Source organism: Lytechinus variegatus, chromosome 17, assembly GCF_018143015.1.
Source record: "Lytechinus variegatus isolate NC3 chromosome 17, Lvar_3.0, whole genome shotgun sequence".
Lineage (NCBI taxonomy): Eukaryota > Metazoa > Echinodermata > Echinoidea > Temnopleuroida > Toxopneustidae > Lytechinus > Lytechinus variegatus.
In genome coordinates, this window is record NC_054756.1 from 25745470 (window position 1) to 25767217 (window position 21748).

General features: G+C 39.7%; 1 protein-coding gene across 1 annotated transcript in view; it reads left to right on the forward strand.

Moving 5' to 3' along the window:
- Positions 1-21380, forward strand: part of LOC121430592 — a 32619-nt gene extending 11239 nt beyond the window's left edge. The window contains exons 3-11 of the mRNA XM_041627910.1: positions 2094-2306; positions 4359-4483; positions 6230-6362; positions 6997-7142; positions 8045-8134; positions 8735-8792; positions 10155-10421; positions 20092-20214; positions 21010-21380. Coding sequence (XP_041483844.1) covers positions 2094-2306; positions 4359-4483; positions 6230-6362; positions 6997-7142; positions 8045-8134; positions 8735-8792; positions 10155-10421; positions 20092-20214; positions 21010-21380 — 1526 coding nt within the window. The remainder of the gene's footprint in view (positions 1-2093; positions 2307-4358; positions 4484-6229; positions 6363-6996; positions 7143-8044; positions 8135-8734; positions 8793-10154; positions 10422-20091; positions 20215-21009) is intronic.
- Positions 21381-21748: the final 368 nt, after the last annotated feature.

The following is a 21748-nucleotide window of genomic DNA, read 5'->3' on the forward strand; positions in this document are numbered from 1 at the left end:
TACGAACCTTCGGAATTGTAACCAGAAAAATTCGATTGATAATTGATTTAGTGAATTAGATATTTATTGCTGCTACTTATTTCATTATTAGGGAGACATACTATTCACACTAGTATGAAATAATGAAGAAAAATATGATTTTATGTAATAAAACGTAAAGTGGAGAAGTGACATCATCAGCCCACCCATTTCCGGCATTTTGCTTAGCGAATTCTGTTCTATATATGAAGATATACATATTTTCAGCTCAGACCATCCCTTTAAATTTAAATTATGTCTACCATGTCTACAGATAATGAGTAGGAAAATCCAAAGGATGGCTTCCTTATTGAGAATTGTCTAGATTATCGTATTATTCTTTTGTAAGATTGATAAGAATTGCAACTAAGTAACTTTTTGAGAGAGATTACTCCGTTGCAGTGATTTAAAGGTCAAGTCCACCCCAGAAAATATGTTGACTTGAAATATTTCAGGGGCTGTGAGAGTTAACTGAGATTTAAAGGGGAATCCAGCCTTGGCCATAAAATGTTGTGTTGGGAAGGCGAAAAATAAATTAAATAGAATGGCGAAAGTTTGAAAGAAATCGGACAAGCAATAAGAAAGTTATAGCTGCTTTAAAATTGAGATCACTAATGTAGATTTCAAATTGGCAACTGGGTAAGTAAATTATGACAAGGGCAAGGACAACTTTCCCATAGGCCATGTACTTTATTATCAGGGATTTGTGGTTTTCTCCTAAGTACCCATTCCCCTGGGGCAGTAATCTAAATATAATCCAGGCAGTATATTGTTTTATGTCCTCATGAACGAAAAATACAATTTAAAATAAAACTTTTTGGAAAAATGACATTTTAGCCATAATATGTATTGGAGTACATGGAAGAGTAGTCCTTGCCTTACATCACTATGACATCCCATATGTGGCCAATTTGAAGTCTCCATGGGTATAGTGATTACCAATATTTACAACATTCAAAAATTCATAACTTTTTTGTCGTTTGTCCAATATTGATCAAACTTTCACCTATCGACTTGTCTGATTTTTCTTTTTTTCTTATAAAAGCAAGTTTTTATTTGGGTTGGATTCGCCTTTAAAGGTCAAGTCCACCCCAGAAAATATGTTGACTTGAATGAATATAGAAAAGTCAAACAAGCATAATGCTGAAAATTTGATCAAAATCGGATGTAAAATAAGTTAGTTGTGACATTTTAAAATTTTCCTTTATATTTCTTCACAAAACAGTGATATGCACAACTCAAATTGCACAGTCAGTGATGTCCCTAACTCATTATTTCTTTTGTTTTTTATTGTTTGAATTATACAATATATCATTTTGTGTAGATTTGACAATAAGGGCCAACTTGACTGAATCATATTGTATTAATCAATGCTCATTCCACGTCTTCACGGATGAATTAATCGTTGTTTCACTTGGCAATGAGAAGAGAATAGGATTTTCCCTATTTTATACAACAAAATACAATTTAAATAGTGAGTGGATGATGTGACCAGACTCCTCATTTGCGTACCCACCAGGATGAGCATATAACTGTTTTGTGAAATTAAAGAAAGCTTTAAAATGTCATAACTTTCTTATTCTACATCCGATTTTGATGAAAGTTTCAGTGTTATGCTTGTTGGATATTTTTATTTTTTATTCAAATAAACTTTTTTGTTGGATGGACTTGTCTAGATCATGATCATACATTTTTCAAGGGTATTAAGTAAGTATGGATAACATGATTACTGATGATTTTTTCTCTCTAAACTCACCAGCTTTGCAGAATTTCCCCCTCGCCAATATTTGGTCAACTTATCTTTGGAAGTGATCAAGAAGTAGAAGAAGTAGTAATACTACATAATACTATACGTAGTGGTAGTAGATCATTTCAGTAAGTAAACATCCATGGCTGTTATTGATGTTACTGTTTCCCATGCTGTGTTATGTACAGTATTTCATGTCTCTGCTTTTTAAACATGGCATTGCCTGGCTTTAGGGCCTACTACGTTTCTGCAAAATTAGGAATAATCTAATATGTGTTTTGATTTTTTTTTAACTCTTGAATTGAATTTGTCTGCATTGCTTTCACAGACACCTGTCCCGATGAAGCGATAGCACCCCTCGATGACTTACCAGGGCCGGTAGACCCATTCAACATAGAACTTTACTTCACCTCATGCCCACCTAATAGAGATAACATGTACAAGAAGCCCCTGGCTGCCTCATCCTGCCACACCCCTTGTAGTCATGGCAACGGGACGGTCCATGCTGGTCTCAATATCACTTTCAAAGCGGATCCATGGAGTGAGTTTCAAAAAGGATGAATTAGACATCGAATTTGAAAGAACAGAGGACTTATGGGGGTGAAGGAAAAGGAATATCAATACAAAATTGTACGAGATTAATTTAAAGAACGGGAGGGGGGCAAAACTATTTTTTGTGATGGCACATGATGGTACATAGGTAATAACACATTTTGTGTAGTTCTGTTTGCCGCTTTCGCCTTTCCTATTATCTCCTCTCCAAACCACCCTCTTCCTATTTACCCCTGTCCCTTCATATCTATCCCATTCTTCCATTGTCCCACCATGGAGCTAGCTCCATGGTCCCACCTTTCACTCTCTCTCTTGCTTTTAAAGTCAACGTCGTAGACACTTTCTGCAATTTTGAGAATCTATTGAAAATTCCTGTGAAATCACAATGGAGAAATAACTTGTAGAGGACATTGTATAGTTGGTTGACTGAAATAGTACATCGTCTTAGGTTCAGGACTGGACAAAAAAAAATTCGCAAATATGTCGTAAAACGCTTATTTGTTATGAATGACTTTTGACTTAAGATTCTCTGCGTTAAAGACAGATTCTGCAAAGTGATTTCTCTAATGCCCTAATATCTGACACTCTTCCCAATTGTTGACCACAGCAAGTACCACAACAAGTAGAAACAAAATTCTTTGACTTCTGAATGTGAAGGGAAATATGGTGTGCCCCAGGGCTCTAGCTGTCTTGGGGCCATCATTGTTAGTGTATATTCTTCCCCGCTTGCTGATATTGCCAGATCTCATAATGTTAGTGTGCATTTTTATGCAGATGACACACAGTTGTATTCCTCACTTAATCCTTCTGATCCACTTGAAGAGGCAAATGCAAGAACCCGTATAGAAGCCTGTATATCTGAAATGAAAACTTGGATAATATGCAACAATTAATGGTGATATGAGAATCCTCAGGGGCCGCGGAAGCGGGGGGGGGGGGGGGGGTTGCTTCAGCCCCCAATGTTTTCCAAAACCGTGTACAAAAACGTAAAAATGATCATAGGATTGTGATTTTTGCATAGTCAGCCCCCCCCCCACTTTTGGCTCAGCCACCCACTTTGAAAACCGTTCCGCGGCCCCTGAGAGTGAGTTCTTGATCATCGCGTCACGTAATCAAAATAATGGCCAAATTCAGTGTCGATCTTTGTATGTTGGTAATTTCCATATTGATGCAAAGCCCAGTGTTCGGAACCTTGGTGTTCAATTTGATTCTGAAATGTCAATGGCTTCCCATGTGAATTTGACATGTAGAAATTTGTATTTCCAAAATTCATAATATTGATAGTGTTTTAAAATCCATGTCCAAAAATGTAACTTCATATATTCATACATTATTTCTCGTTTGGACTATGGTAATGCAGTTTTATTCAATGCTAACAATGATCTGCAAGCTTCAGAGAGTGCAAAATGCCGCCTCCCGAATTCTTAGTAAAACTATTAAATATACGCATCTAACGCCTGTTCTAAAGGAACTTCACTGATTGCCTGTGGTGGAGAGAATAAAATTCAAGATTTTTCTGCTTACATGGAAAATGCTCTTCATTATTCTAACGATCTTATCTCGGAATATGTACCCTCTAAAAAATTAAAATCTTCAGGAACCGAGTTGTTGACAACTCGTTGAATCAAATGCTCATTTGGTGAAAAAGCTTTTGCTCATAGTGCTTAAACTTTGTAGAATGCACTGTCATCAACAATACGCAATGTCAAGTCTATAGAATCATTCAAAGCCAACCCTAAGATATATATGCTATTCATATATATTCTCATCATATTTAAAATAACAGCCTACTTCTGTGTAATAATTGTCTCTGCGCCTCTGAATAGGAAACTAGACAGAAGGCGCACTCTAAATGCTATATATTATTATTATTTATTAAGTGTAGATTTCTATTTTGCTTTTTTTTTGGGGGGGGGGGGGCATTTCATACTTTTAGTCTGGACTTGTCAGAGAATGTGGAAATGCTGTTTTTGAAATGCATCTGCCGTCCTATGAATTTTATGGGGTATTTCTTATTTAGAATGTATTCCTATTTTTTCAGCTTCTGAGCATCTGCAAGCCATCACTATCTCGCTGCGACGTCATAAAGGCCGAAGCTTCAACTATGTGCACTGCGTCACATTCCGATTTAACCGAAATGGACTTTCGCAGGCTGCATTGAAACACGTATGCATTTATTTATTTTTCTTTATCTACTTATGGATTTTATTTTTGGATAAAATATCGTTGTGTCACTGCAAGATCACCCTTGACACCACACTTTTGCGTATGCATGCAAAAACGCTCTCCCTTGGAAGCACGTGAAAATGTTTTGCTACAGGAATTCTTGCAGCGACGCGACAATATCTTTCCTTTGCATCTCCTTTTCAGCTTTTTGTTTTCATCATTTACATTAATGTAAAATGTAGAAAATATTAGGGGAAGATACAGGAGAGAAATGTATTTTTCTTTTAAAAATCAATGTTTACTGAGGAGTATTGTATATGATTCTACTCGCCAACCGCGTAGCCAGGCTTTCATTTTGGAGGGGGCGGTAAATGCACGCGAAACGTGCCAACACAGAGCTAGAGCACGCGAAGCGCACTCGCTCCGCAGGGCATGGGCACAGGGAGAGGGATTTCCCCCTCTTGCGCGAAGCGCGAAGTTTTCGATGTTTCATAAATTAAAATGAGAAGTAGCCGTCTCTTGTCTCTAGTACCCACATCAGCTCCGAGTAAGTTGACTTTATTGTGTGACTTTGAACCTTCTATTCAAAAGTTATTGTGAAGGCACAAAAAGGGATAAAATAGAGGAAATTGAAATAATAATTACCTTTCGCGAAGCGCGGAAGCTAAAGCATTTTGGGAAAAGGGTCCCGGGAAAAGGGGATTCTATAAGTTATATTGAATGCTTCCCTTGGAAAGATGACATTTGATTAGAAACAATTTAGCGACGGTGCATATAGCATTTTAAAACACCAAAAAAAAAGAAGAAAGTGTATATACCGGGAGGAAAATATTCCTCCCCTCGCAGAGCAATGAAACTGAAATAGCAAAGGGTGGATATTTCAACAAAATAATGCATGTAATATCTCTAATACGGCTCTAATTCAATTGATTTTTAAAGATGATCAAACTTCATTATAAGGAAAATAGAGTGCAAAAGTTGAAACTTCTGTGATTTATTGAAATTATATAAGAAAGATGATGCATAATTTCTTAAACTCATCCTGAAGCGCTTTATTTTGAATGATCAAGAAACTTAAGTGTCATTCAAAACGTCATACTGAGGGCACTTACATTAACATAGAGATCTGTGAGATAACATGATTTTAGTCGTGGATTGAAATACCCATGCATGTTCCTTATGTGTTTGCTTGTGCAGAGGTGTGTATGACTCCATGTTAATGTCAATGTTAACGTGCACGAAAACAAAAGAAACCGCGGAGAAACTCACTCATCACTACGGAAAAAAAGAACAGTGGATTTCATTATAATGATTATTGTGTCATTTTGCAACTTTTGAATTTTGACCTTGATCCACATTTCAAGACCCTGCACCTCAATGTGAACCATGATCTGGGGCCCGTTGCAGAAAGAGTTGCAATCAAACGCAACTCTAAAAAATCAATCGCAAGTCCCAAATGCGCGCTGTTGATTGGTTGAAAATCAAGTTGCGTATGATTTTTAGAGTTGCGATTGCAACTCTTTCTGCAACGGGCCCCATATCATGTAGGATATCATTTTAAAGAAAATTAAATATTTTGAATAATAACAAATATGCATTGCGTAAAATTGGGAGAAATTATCGGCCAAACTCAGATTTCCAAACTTTTTTGAGGAGTTTATATATGAAAAACACCCTAAAAGATCTAATTACAAATTGTGAAATTTATGTATTAATCGTAAGATATATATACTTGTTGTTTTATAGCATGAGTTCGTCTATGATGGCTTCATTGGTCTCGTACCAGGAGAACGTTATACAGTCAGCGTTTTAACTCTACCAACCAGGAGTCAATGGGATAATAATTTATCAAAAAATATAGAAATCCCTTGGGAGTCCTGTAAGTACAGTATATTTTCCTCAATGAATCGATCCTCGTAAAACATCATTATCAATGAAAAATGACCATAAAATTACGATACAGTATTCGACGATTAACGCTTAATATTTTAATTGGAGTTTTTACTTGTTTGCGGGGCAAAAATCATCGAAGAGGCATGGGAAAATAATTGAACTTGTTTAGGGTGGGCTTGTAAAACCTGTGGCTGCGCAGATGTAGAGCAGTGCCCCCCCCCCGGTCAGGCAGGGGGGGGGGGCACGTGCCCCAACCCATTTGAGAAGAAAAGTTAAAATTAGTAATGTAAGAAATGTCATTTAAACCGAGATGTGCCCCCTTTGGCATGTTTGGAAATTGAAGACCCATTTTTTTCTTGTCAATTTTTTTGCGGATACAAACCTCCTTAATATGCGGTTAAACTTTTTTTAGGGGGGGGGGGGCTTGTCAAATTTGTTCGAGTACAAAACATCCTTAATTTACGGTTGAAAACTTTTTTTTGTTGGCTTGTCAAAATTTTCCTCCAAAAATCCCCTCCCCTTATGGAAAATCCTGCATCTGCCCCTGCCCTCGGTAGAGTAATATGAGCTCATATAAGAGAACTAATTTTTGTTTTCGTTTATTTTAAATGTTTATCTAGGTTGGGTTCCAGACCTGAAAATCCATGAAACACCATTTGCCGTCAATTTCACCCTCTTCAAAGATCTAAAATACGGGTTCCAACGTTTTAAAGTCCGTCTTTTCGATGATCCATACAAACCACGCTCTTTAACTGTGGATTTCAGTGTATGTACCAGTAATCTATCTGTCTCACACAATGCATTTTATCTTCAGTGTTCGCACAATCATCCATCTTGATAGTTCTCTTCTATTATACTTTTAGTGAGATTTCATTTAAATGTTACATTTAGATATAAGAGCCAATTAGTAGTCTTAATAGTGGCAATTTGAAGGATTTCTGCTAGTTTTACTTCTGAATAATGCTACACCTTACTATTGTTACACTTTTTCATTGAAAATTATTTAATAGTTTTGTTATTGTGAGCTAATTCTTTTCACGTCTGTTGTCATTTAAGAGGTATATGTTGTTTGCATTAGGTATCATACATGTATGTATTCAATAGCGGGGATAAATCAAACAAGATTTAAACTGTTCAGAAATTGTGGAGTATTAGAAAGAGGAATGAATAAATTATGTATTCCTCTTTCAAATCGAGTGATTGAGTTCCCCGTACATTTATTCTGTTGATGATTTGATAAAGGGAAATCGTGTTTCAATAGTTTTACAGAATATCATTAATGATATAGTTGTGATGTGTAAGAATAGGATTCTCTGATAACCTAAATTTTATATATTGATTGGGTACTTTTGTTATAAGCCCTCTGGGGGCTCAGGGAAACATGATGATACTACGAATATAACACTAATGTAGGCAGCATTTCATCATCTCATTTCATTTATTTATTCCAAATTCTCATTAAAAACATACAACATACAAATCAAAGATACATAAAAATACATTAAACAAGAGAATAAATGAGAATATGAGGGAGCGAGCATAGGCCAATGGCATTTCTAAGGCTGGGCACCCGAGACCATAACACAATCGTAATAATCATCAATCAATAAGAAGAGAGATATAAAAACTTTAAAATGATGTATTATTTCTTTGCAATTTCCTCTCCAGACTGCAGATATTTATGAGATGGATGGGAAAAACGGCACAAATATCCTCTTTGAGTGCATAGAGCCAACAACAGCTAAGCTGAAATTATATGTAAATAAAAATGAATTTCAACTTTTAGCTTTAGTGATATAATTGAAGCATTTTTTCTCTTTTTAAAAATTTGTTTTATACAGGTATTGCTTTGTTTGCAGTGATATATGCTGTCTTTTTGTTCATGTGTGTTAAAGGTCTGTCATACGACAAATTATATTTCTAAAGGAATTCAGCTTATTTTTGGGGTTTGTTTAACACAAACATTTCAACTAGTTCTGTAGTCATGGCATTGGGTCCAGAAGAACCGCTTTAGGGCCCATGGTGGGGTGGGGGGGGGGGGGACACAGCCTCCTGAAATCCTTTTAGATATGAGGTCTCCTTAATCAGTTGGTCCTAAACCTGCTACTTTTTTATATCTTGATCTAAAAAATATAAAAACGATTCTGTAATCACAGATCAAACCTAAACCAATACTTTTTCATAGCAGTTTACATGCTCTGCTTGCAAAGCGTGAGACGCCGCAATTCGTGTACACGAAGCTAATTGAGAACCCTTGGTTTAAACTGTGGGGGTAATATTTTGTTCCACTTTAAAGAAAAACACCAAGCAGAAACATAATAATACTGTATAATTTTAAATGTTTATATACAACTTTAGGTTAAACCCGAAGAGTGCCAGTTGTGTCTGGAAAACGTGACTAAAATTCAAGTTCAAGGTAAAGTTGAAATGCCTTAATATTATGAAATAGTTGTTTCTCGCAATACATTTTTGTCTTGTCTGCACAGCAGAGCAAGAATATAGGCGCCTCTTTTCCGAAAGCGGCAGCAGTGTCAACGTTGAAATTTTAACCTAAGGTTAAGTTTTTGAAATGTCATCATAACTTAGAAAGTATATCGAGCTACATGTAGTTCATGAAACTTGGACATAAGGGTAATTAAGTGTTACTGAACTTCCTGCCTGAGTGTGATATCACATGACCAAGGTCAAATGTCATTTAGGGTCAATGAACCTAGACCAGCCATTCTCAATTACTTCTGTTGAAGCTCCACATTTCTTGTTGAGAATCTGTATACTGCTCCACTAGCTAGCGCTACCAGCGAAATCCCTGATGGGCTCGAGGGGGCGGAGCACCTTGAAGCTTTGAAATATGAGGCTTTTTAAATGGCCAAGATTGGATCTTATTAATCAATACAAAAATGTTGGGAAATCAAACAAAATCTTAACTGAGGTTGTTTTTTTATGTCAAAACTATGGATCTACATGTAGTTCATGAAACTTGAACATAAGAGTGATTGTATTGCTTAACATCCTGTGCGAGTTTCAGGTCACATGACCAAGATCGAAGGTCATTTAAGGTCGATGAACTTTGGCCATATTGGAAGTAATTGTTGAATTGCTATCATAACTTTAAACGTTTTTGAATATAGTTATTGAAATGTGGACATCGGGGTAATCCAGTATCATCGCTCATCTTGCACAAGTTGTAGGTCACTTATTCAAGGTCAAAAATCATTTAGGGTCAATGAACGCAGTAGCATATTATATGAATGGTGTTTTCGGGAATATAATTATTTCATAGTCATTCTCAAAGAGGCGCTCCACTTGTTTGAACTTTGGTATTCTTTGAATTACAGACATCTGTGTTTTTCTACACAAATCTTTAGAGGGGCCTCAAATTATTATCACATGTATCGAGATTGAACGATTCACTTTGTCTGTGTGAAATTCCTCCATCTGCCTAAAAAAATGGGCTCTCATCTTAAAAAATATCTTTTTACAAACATGTGCCGTTCCCTACCTCCCACATACGTAAACTACAACTCATAGCAATTCCCTTGTCTGGAAGTTTCAGCTGGAAGTCCAATGGAGGGAACTACCCTTGGCCTTGAATTTACCATCCAATAGTAATTTTGATTAGCTGTTGAGCATTGTTACCATGGCAGCTACCATTTTAATAACTTCTATGCAACAGGGCCCTGTTATATTTCATAGAGGGTTTATTTGTCTCCTCTCTATAGACATGATAGGTGATAATTATTCAGGTGTAGAGTAATTACTTACAGCGATTTTTTTTCAGGTGTAGCACCGAAATTCAACAATTGCCCAGAGCATGACATCATCAGAGAGGTTGAAATGAGGAAACCAATGGATGAGATGATTCCCGTCCAATGGTCGCCTCCAACACCAGTCTTCCAGGGCGATTGCGGGTCTGGCTCCAATAGTTCTCATGATCCAAATAACACTAGTACTGCCTTCCGAGTTGGGACGACTACTTCCATCAGGAACGTGGCATGGCAGTATTCATCAGTGTCTGAATGCACCTTCAATATCGAAGTCAGGGCAGGTATGTAAGAAAAGAAAAAGAAGAAAGAGAGAGAGAGAGTTAGAGATAGAGCGAAATAGGAGGTAAAAGATGGATAGAGAAAAAGAAAGAGAGAGAGAGAAATAGCAAGAAGTTCTGAAGAATGGAAGTGTGGATATTTATTGCGAGCGTCGGTGCCTTGCGTGATGGTCAGAATGTCATGTTAAGTTCATTTACACTTGTAGGATAAGATGCAATCCTGACTTCTGTATAAAGAGTCTTGACCAGACCAATATAAAAGGGGTTCACTTCTGAACCCAAATCAGATTAGAGATAGGAGTTTAGATTACTTTAGAAATTGTTCCAGCATGCAGATAGATTAGAGAAAGAGCTCAGAAGAGTTTATACTTTATACTGCAGAGTTTATCGTCACCTTCAGAGTACAGTCACCATCAGAGTTACTCATATATTTGTTATCATCAACTTATTTATAATCATCTTCAATAAATGTATGAACCGTACTTCCTGCATTACGTTTTCTTCATTTAAGTCTGGTTAAAAGCAAAAGTGTAAAAGATCCCAACGACAACATAACAAGGTGGAGATCCCGGGCGAATCAGATTAGTATGAGTTCAAGGCAATCAAGGGTGAATTAGAGTCAGAATACACATACACAAAAGTCTTTAAACATTATGTGAACGGACAACTTAAGATGAAAAATGCAGAAATCCACTCGGACAGTCCACAGTTTAGTGACACATCGGACACGGTAATGACCATTTTCACATCCCAATACATGTATTCCAAACGATGAGACCTTCTTTACGTTTCCTGTGGGTGTGAACACCACTGTCAAGCACAAGATAACAGATACCTACAATAACACAGCAAAGTGTAGCTTGTCTGTTTATATCAAAGGTTAGATATATTTTCGTTGTCAATGCAAAACATTCATTTCACTTTTGTATTCAGACTAGCACAGATAATGAATGTAATATTAAAATAATTTGCCAAAGGACACTATTGCTGACATTTGAAGTAATTTATTCTCATTTATTTTATCCATGTATTTGACCATGAAAATGCAATTTATATTTTTGAAAAGCACAGAATAGAACACATCTGTGTGTGTATATATATTGTGACGGAACCGCTCGGCGGCAGCGTGGGTTCGGTCCGCCGGCAGCTCGCTCTTGTCAGGATGCCTGCCGCCGGCGGGTGCGTCGCCCCGTCGATTTCCAAACTTTTAGTCGTGGATCCGTTTGGCAGAGATATACTGCCGCAGTTGACACTTGCACACGCCTCGATCCTGTCAGTACCACCACCAGGCAACCTCCAGACGGCTACACTCTTTGTTATCAGCTCCAACAGCTCACCCGACCATATGCATCTGATTCCTGTAGTTAAGCTCCTACGACCATATGCATCTGATTCCTGTAGTTAAGCTCTCTCGACCATAGGTATGGGTTCTCTGTAGTTAAACTCCTACGACCATACCCATGGACTCTGTTAATTTCATCCGTCGTCTGCTTACGACCAGCTACTACGTCTGTTCAGTACAGCAACCACGTCTGCTCCGTACTGCAACCACGTCTGAATTCCGTACTGCAACCACGTCTGTTCAGTACGCGACCACGTCTGAGTCCGTACTGCAACCACTGACATCTGTTCAGTACTGCAACCACGTCTGTTCAGTACCACGACCACGTCTGAGTCCGTACTGCAACCACTGACATCTGTTCAGTACTGCAACCACGTCTGTTCAGTACCACGACCACGTCTGAGTCCGTACTGCAACCACTGACATCTGTTCAGTACTGCAACCATGCACGTCTGATTCCGTACTGCAACCACGTCTGTTCAGTACCGCAACCACGTCTGTTACCGTACTGCAACCAGCGACCTCTGTTCAGTACCGGAACGACGTCTGGTTCTTCGACCATATGTATGGGTCCTTCTGCAGTCAGGCTCCCACGACCACACCCATTGGCTCTGCTCTACTTGTAGTTTTCCCCGTTGTCTGCTCCGGACCTCCGACCGTCTGCTTTCAGACCAGCAACCATCCGCTTCAGACCAACCCGTCTGCTCCGGACCACCAGCCGTCTGCTCCAGACTCCGAACCGTCCGCCTCCAGACCAACCAAACTACCAAAAGAGCAAGCCCTGGTATAGTCTCTTGCTGGCGTGCAAAAGACCCAACATACAAGGAAATCTAACCACAGTCGTCGCCTAGGATTCTAGGTTTCCCCGTGGAAAGACATGCGAACGATCATATAAATCATTTCGATCGCATCCACCAACTTTATTTATTGGATAGCGAATCCAAATCGATCTGCATACTTTACGTGCAATGCACCCCGTGGGCGCCGTATTTCAACAGATCATCGGCAAAGCCTCACGAGTACACCAACCTACTGTACTTATGCATTAATTATACAATATCTGTTATAGTTAACCTCTGTTACAATCTTAAAACAGCTATAACTTTGGTCTCCAAAACCGGATATGCATGAATGACATATCAAATTAAAGCTTTCATTTAGATCAAGCTAGTGATAACCATAATAATCAGTTAAGCATCTCCAGAAAATTGTTATTCCACAAAAACGGTTCAAAACATGCATAACTTTCAATGTCTTATCTACGTCGTTATTACTGTAGAAACATGCATGTAATATCGCCAGCTACGACAAAATCATTATAAATCAACCAAAAATAATTTCCTAACACGAAATAAAACCCATTTCGTGACACAACTCCCTTATTTTTCAAAGCTCGGCCCCCGAGCGTCATTTAACAACATCAGACACTGTAGCACGAAAATAAATCATATCTGTATATCAAACTATGCATTGTGTCTTTTCTCCACAAACAAAAATGCATAAAGGAGTCCTAAAACAACTAGTGTTGAGGTTCAACAAAACACAACAGCTAAAGTCCAAAGTAAACTCGGCATGAAGAATAATGTCCAAGGTACATGGTGACATGCTGTCATATAGTGTCCTTGTATTAACAACATAAGTCCAGAGAACACGAGAGATACTGTTCAAGACGACGCCTTTTTGAGTTCCACTATCACTACTTTTAACAGTTCTCCTTCCATAGTGATGTACCGCTCCGAACAAAGCTAGGTGACGTCTGGTGGAATCTGGAATGTGTCTGTTGACTTGTTCAGGGTCACCTTGTCTTCTGATCCGCCGGTTCTCATAGTCTGAATTCTCTGGCGGGGGTTGTCAGTCTGCGACTCAGCATTCCTACCGGTGCATTCTATCCAGTCACTGGGAGACGGCATCTCCGACTCCACTTTCCAAGAAGCGTATCTCACATCAGTGACGGTGACCTTTCATCATAGTCCAGCTCCTTCTCCGGTTCAAGGGTAGAATTCCGACCATGCACTGGAGATACTTCTGGTCGGTCAGGTTGAGGAAACTTTGGACGATCTGGAACGGATGATTTAGGTACGTCCTTTTGTGGTGTCCTGGACCTCCGTCTTGGTGATCGGGAACAGGAGCGTCGAGCCAAGCTTCCACGTTCTGACTGACGTGGTGAGCGAGAGTCAGTGCGACATAGTGACCTATTAAGAGATCGACTCACTCGCAGTTCCCTATCTTCCCGGTCCGGCGGAACAGGGTCTATTCGAACAAGACGGCATGTAGAATCTTCCGTCAGTTCTAAAGCATCCCAATGTTCCAGTAGATGTCTAGAAGCCATGGAACACGTGCATACTTCATCTTGATCTGGCCTGTTGCCAAGTTTCTTGGCCGTGTAGATAGGACGTATGTCCTTGTCTTCTTCTTGCCAGTCAGCTTTTTCCTGTGAGCTCCGGTCAGTGATGTTTCATCCAGTTGTACCTGTTCCTGAATGTCATCAATTCTAGGCAGCAGGTAGGCATCCTTTATGGTCTCAGCATTGAGTTGACGGTAGTCAACACACAATCTTTGGCTGCCATCTATCTTTTTGACTAGTACGATGTTGGATGCCCATGGGCTGTTCACTGGCTCAATCAGGCCTTGAGCTGGTTGATTCTTTACTTGCTCGTCTATTTCTTTCCTCTGCGTCAGGGGATGTCTCCTCTGGGCTTGACATATTGGTTTCGCAGTACCAGTATCTATGCTATGTTGGACAAAACTGGTCTGTCCAAGATCCGAAGGTCCTGTAGAGAAAACATCTGCATTCTCAACCAGCAGTTCTTTTATCAAATCATGGCATTGGGCTGGCACTTCGTCAGTACTGCGAACAAAGAGGTCCTTCAAATGTTCTGGTATGTCTTTGTTGGTATTGGTCTCAGTTGGCTCGGCAAGGTTACACATTTCCATGCTTACTTCTTCCAGCCCTGACAATGAAGCAATGGCAGTGCCTGCCTTTATGATCCTTTGTTCCTTGGTTGGGTTGAAAACCCGAACAGGTAGTACATCTTCGTCTGCCTTCACAACAGATCTGGCGACGATGAGTCCTTTCTTGATTAGTTCTGTTGGATTTGCAGGTGGTTCTACTAATCCATCACCTAGTGACACTTTTCTGCCTGTAACTCTACCTGCTAATACCATCTCGTGTCCTGGAGGAATTGAATAATCTTCTCCCGCCACTATCCTCCTGCAGAATGATTCTCCGTTACTATCTAGGCATGGAATTATGCCATAGTTGGTCCTCAATTCCATCTTTTGGCAGTCTAACACAGCATTGATTTTGACTAGAAAATCTAGCCCTAGAATGCCCTCATTCTTTAGACTAGCCACTGTAGCCATTGTAGTGACGACTATATCTCCAATCTGCACTTCCAACATTGACTTTCCTCTGATTCTCAATTGAGATCCATCTGCTTGTAGTACAACACTTGTCACTGGTAGTAATTCTGGTCTTCTGATTTCCTCTATCTGGTCAAACACTTTCTCTCCGATGAGAGTATTCGTAGCTCCAGTGTCAACCAGTAATTTCAGTTCTTGTCCATTTGCTTTGCCTTGAAGGTAAAGCCCTTTTCTCTTGGTATCTAGAGTCGCTCCGACTCTGGTTTGTTCCTCTTTCGTTTGTCCTCTTTTATTTTGTTCATCTAGAGTCACTTCGACTCTTGTTTGCTCCTCATTTTCTTGTTCCTTTGTTCCTCTTTTCTCTTGTCCATCTAGAGTCGCTTCGACTCTGATTTGTTCATCTGTTTCTTGTTCTCTTGTTCCTTTCTTGTCTTGTCCATCTAGAGTCGTTCTGACTCTGATTTGTTCCTCTTTTCCTTTTATTTCGTTCATCATTTCCCTTTCGGGTACTTGTAAAGCTGCTGTTCTTCCTTTTATTTTCTTTGGATATGGGCAGTTGTTCCTCCAATGCCCCAATCCATTGCAGTTGAAACATCTTTGTTCCTCTTGTTCATCAATCCTTGATTTATTTGGTTCCTCTCTTTTTCTTTGTGGCTCAAAGCCATCTTTTCTTGATTCCTGATATTTGGTCCTGATTTTTGTTTCCTTTTTCTTGTCTCTTTCATCCAAGGCGTCTATGACAGCCTTTACTATCTTGTCGATAGTTGGATTTCTTGGTTGCTTTTCCTCCACTGCTGCAACCTCACACTCCTGCTCTTCCAGAGCTCGGCTGTACCTTGTAGCCCGCTTCACTTCATTCCTCTGACCCTCCATTCTCAGAAAGGCCTCTGTGTTTAAAGCAGCTTCCACAGCATCATCCAATGTGCGAGGTTGAGCACGGAACAATCCCTCTCTTATTTCTGGTGTTACTATGGCATCTAGGAAATGCCCTCGGGCAAGCCGATCTTGCCCCTTTTCGTCAAATTCGGGATATGCCAATCCACACAGCTCCCGTATTCTTTGTCCTAACTCCTGGAGACTTTCCTTTGGTTGGCGACGACGTTGCCTCAACTCCGCCAGGTATACCTCAGCTTTGCCTCCTAGGCCAAACCTGTTTCTGAGCCTGTATACCAACTCGTCGTATGTCAACACCACTCCAGGTTGTTGGGTCAACAACTTCACAGCAGGGCCCCTCAGACTTGCAGCAAGAAACTGAACTGCTTCCCTTTTTGTCCATCCGTTTACTCCAGCACAGGCCTCAAAGTGATGCAAATAATCTTCGACAGGTGTGCGTCCATCAAATCTGTCCGGTACCAGATGTGGTCGTCTGCCAATCATAGCATCAAAATTTGCCATCCCCGCATCCTGAATATGTGGGGAAAACTGTGGGGGTGTAAATTGAACACCGGGTCTTGCAGTAGATGTTCGTCTCATCTGCTCTCTGGGCGTTGAGCTGAATCTCATGGACAATCTTAACTGCTCCATCATTTGGTCAATCTCTGTCATGCTCCTCTCTAAGTGCGCCATCATCTCTCCTGGCGTCGGTCGATACTGCATATTTCCTTGTTGTGCCATTGTCACTGGATCCCACTTCTGACACCACTTGTGACGGAACCGCTGGGCGGCGGCGTGGGTTCGGTCCGCCGGCAGCTCGCTCTTGTCAGGATGCCTGCCGCCGGCGGGTGCGTCGCCACGTCGATTTCCAAACTTTTAGTCGTGGATCCGTTTGGCAGAGATATACTGCCGCAGTTGACACTTGCACACGCCTCGATCCTGTCAGTACCACCACCAGGCAACCTCCAGACGGCTACACTCTTTGTTATCAGCTCCAACAGCTCACCCGACCATATGCATCTGATTCCTGTAGTTAAGCTCCTACGACCATATGCATCTGATTCCTGTAGTTAAGCTCTCTCGACCATAGGTATGGGTTTCTCTGTAGTTATACTCCTACGACCATACCCATGGACTCTGTTAATTTCATCCGTCGTCTGCTTACGACCAGCTACTACGTCTGTTCAGTACAGCAACCACGTCTGCTCCGTACTGCAACCACGTCTGAATTCCGTACTGCAACCACGTCTGTTCAGTACGCGACCACGTCTGAGTCCGTACTGCAACCACTGACATCTGTTCAGTACTGCAACCACGTCTGTTCAGTACCACGACCACGTCTGAGTCCGTACTGCAACCACTGACATCTGTTCAGTACTGCAACCACGTCTGTTCAGTACCACGACCACGTCTGAGTCCGTACTGCAACCACTGACATCTGTTCAGTACTGCAACCATGCACGTCTGATTCCGTACTGCAACCACGTCTGTTCAGTACCGCAACCACGTCTGTTACCGTACTGCAACCAGCGACCTCTGTTCAGTACCGGAACGACGTCTGGTTCTTCGACCATATGTATGGGTCCTTCTGCAGTCAGGCTCCCACGACCACACCCATTGGCTCTGCTCTACTTGTAGTTTTCCCCGTTGTCTGCTCCGGACCTCCGACCGTCTGCTTTCAGACCAGCAACCATCCGCTTCAGACCAACCCGTCTGCTCCGGACCACCAGCCGTCTGCTCCAGACTCCGAACCGTCCGCCTCCAGACCAACCAGACTACCAAAAGAGCAAGCCCTGGTATAGTCTCTTGCTGGCGTGCAAAAGACCCAACATACAAGGAAATCTAACCACAGTCGTCGCCTAGGATTCTAGGTTTCCCCGTGGAAAGACATGCGAACGATCATATAAATCATTTCGATCGCATCCACCAACTTTATTTATTGGATAGCGAATCCAAATCGATCTGCATACTTTACGTGCAATGCACCCCGTGGGCGCCGTATTTCAACAGATCATCGGCAAAGCCTCACGAGTACATCAACTTACTGTACTTATGCATTAATTATACAATATCTGTTATAGTTAACCTCTGTTACAATCTTAAAACAGCTATAACTTTGGTCTCCAAAACCGGATATGCATGAATGACATATCAAATTAAAGCTTTCATTTAGATCAAGCTAGTGATAACCATAATAATCAGTTAAGCATCTCCAGAAAATTGTTATTCCACAAAAACGGTTCAAAACATGCATAACTTTCAATGTCTTATCTACGTCGTTATTACTGTAGAAACATGCATGTAATATCGCCAGCTACGACAAAATCATTATAAATCAACCAAAAATAATTTCCTAACACGAAATAAAACCCATTTCGTGACAATATATATATATATATATATATATATATATATATGTATTCCAAACGATGATAACATATACCTACAATATTCCAATATATATATATATATATATATATATATATATATATATTGGCGAAGAAGCTCAAAAAGCATTGAAGCGGGAGACGTAGCCTGGATTTCTTCAACTTTTTATTAATACAAGCTTTCGGCCATTTAGTTCGGCCTTCTTCAGGTATCTGAAGATGTAAAAGACATAATGGCTTTACATGTAATATGCATATATTTGGATTAATTTACTAAATAGAGGTATATCTTAAAAGAATATGTTTTACATCGGTAATGTTTAATTAGGATTAATCCTAATTAAACATTACCGATGTAAAACATATTCTTTTAAGATATACCTCTATTTAGTAAATTAATCCAAATATATGCATATTACATGTAAAGCCATTATGTCTTTTACATCTTCAGATACCTGAAGAAGGCCGAACTAAATGGCCGAAAGCTTGTATTAATAAAAGTTGAAGAAATCCAGGCTACGTCTCCCGCTTCAATGCTTTTTGAGCTTCTTCGCCAATATATCACTCACTGAAGCACCCACGCAATGTTTAGGTCCTTGCTCATCACAATTATATATATATATATATATATATATACATAAAGATCCAGTACTTTTCCTGGTTCTGATATAAAATGATGGATTGATTTATATACACCTCATTTACTTGATTAATGTATTACATAATTATGGTTCTTATGGTTCTTATTGGCATTAAGTTTCTTGCGTTTTCGAGACTGACATTTGTTCACATGGCTCATTACTTTCTAAGAATATTTTAATGTGTATCTCATGTGTTTCACATGGTTAATCATGTATCATAGTCAGTCGGTAGTCCAAAATTGTCTACCAATATCTACACCACACCACAACTACACCACAAGGGAAATCCTCTTTTGAAATAGTTCTCCACATTTCCCCCCAAACCTTGCTGAAGCTATCACAGTTGTCTTTTATCTGCCACCCATCCCCGGGACATGTTTCAAATATGGTTCAGATTTATTTCATGTAATCGCTGGGGCCTGTTGCATGAAACTTTTTACCCGAGAAAACTCCGGTAAGAACTGAAAACTAAGGTTAGTCTGATTTCTGCCATTGACTTTAACACAGGGCAAAAACTTCGGTAAAAACAACCGGAGTTTTCTCAGGTCAAAAGTTTTATGCAACGGGCCCCTGTGTGTTTATGATTCACTTGGTCATGTTGTTCTCTTATTTTACATGGTCGATGTGTTAGATATTATTCTCATTTTTTTTTTGCATCATCCATGTGTTTCACATAATTCTTGTGTTTAATATGTTTCTTATAATTCTTATATTTCATGTGTGTCCGTTCTTATGTTGCGTAAAATTCATGTATTTCATAAAATACCCTTGTTTCATATGAGCTATGTGTTTCATATTATAATCCATGTGTTCATATAAATTTTAAGGTTTTTCAGGAATCATGTTTCCTATACAGCTCTTATGCTCATATGATTCATACGTTTCATATCATTCTTAGGTTTTTAATGATTCATTTGTTACCGAGAATTCTTATGTCTCAAATGATTAATAATTATGTTTCTCATGATTCTTAGCTTTGATGTGATTAATTTGTTTTGTATAATTCTTATGTTTCATATGATTCAGGTATTTCATATGTTCTCTGTCCTTAATTCCTTTTCTTCCAGAGACCCCAGCTGCCTCCCCACTGGTGATTATGGTATCTTGTCTTGGGGGAGTTCTTCTCATTGTGGTTGTGCTAGCCCTTGTGTACGCGAAAAGATATAAAGACATGAAACAAAATGAAAGAGGTACATATAGATGAAACATAGTCAGTTTAGAATTGGAAGGGCGGTATAGTATCGTTGCTTAGCCATTTAACACAAAAAGATATAATCTAGTGCATAATTGAAGCATATAACTGCAAATCTAAAATCTACATTGAGTATTCTAGACAATCGATTGGTCAATTTGCGATCATGTGACAAAGTATGATTTCCATACGAAAGCACATCGCTGCAAATAGCTCCGTATAATTTTCTTCCAGCTGCGTATATACATGTATTTTGATATGCTTTCATGGGGAGAAATGCGCATGCTCGTACTCGATGTGTTCCCTCAACGTTGAACTGCGCATGCTTCATTCGGTGAAAGATGATATGAATGATCCATTCATGGATCGTTTCATCCTTCACTCCTTGAAGTATTCTGCCAATTGCACTCTCATTATTTGTATAATGACCCTATTGGTTGAAAAAGATAAGAGAAACCAAAAAGGTCCATCCCTGCAGGTGATGATAGATGGGGGAAACTATTTTTTTTATCACGTGACCCACTTCTGTCCAACCCTATAGCAAGATTCTTAGAATGCGGAATTTAATAACTTATATGCAACGGGCCCCTGGATTCTTTTGAAGAGATGTTAGGATTGGGGAAGAAAATAATACTTATGCATTCCTGCTGATGTGGCTTTGCATTAAGTTATTGAAGGTGCTTGATTTGTGTTACTGCATGATCAATGCATAGGACCTCAAATTTCTAGTATAAATGAATGATGAGGACAGAGAATTCTCTTTGTTTTAATTCTTATTCATTCTCTCTTTTAGGATCCAAAGAGAAGCTTCAGCCAAGTAAAGTCACATTCAAGCCTGTGGACCCTCTCAAACCTGATGGAATTGATTTGGACAGTCTCATTAAATGTTCCGAGAGTCAGCTGTCAATAGACAGGAGTCGCAAAAGCATCTACCCTAGCTCCCAGGGACTCCCTGGACGCCCTAGATCTGTCCCCGAACTATCCTCTGGATATTGTGAAGGTGAACTGATTCCCACCCTTGGACACCCTCATCTTGAGAGTGAGGCAGAGGAAGAGAGGGAACATCTAGTGTATAGACCCAACGAAGAGGATCGATCCTCCAACGGATCAAGGTATTCAAGCCCCTACTACGATGATTCAGCGTTATCACTAGAATCCACTTGATGATTCTCCTAGACATCCATGAGAAGCCTGGTAAACAAGTCCCCATGTCCTGTTGCAGAGAAAGCAGTTTGGTGTGAACAATGTATAGTATCGACACACCACAGGCGTCTCATAGTATTCAAGCACAATTGATAGTTTCACCATCCTGTCAGGGTAATCTTCTTTCAGATGCCTTTCACAGACGGTCCGCTGTAGTTACTGTACGATGCCACTCCATGATTAATATGTTCAGACAACTCGTTGAATATGCAGGCTCAGTCTTGGCCTCCGATTGGACGAACCAAAAAAAGAACAGAATCCTCTTTTACCAAAGCTTGATTATCTAATGTCCTGAATGAGCACAATAGAATTACAAAGTGAAAAAATGG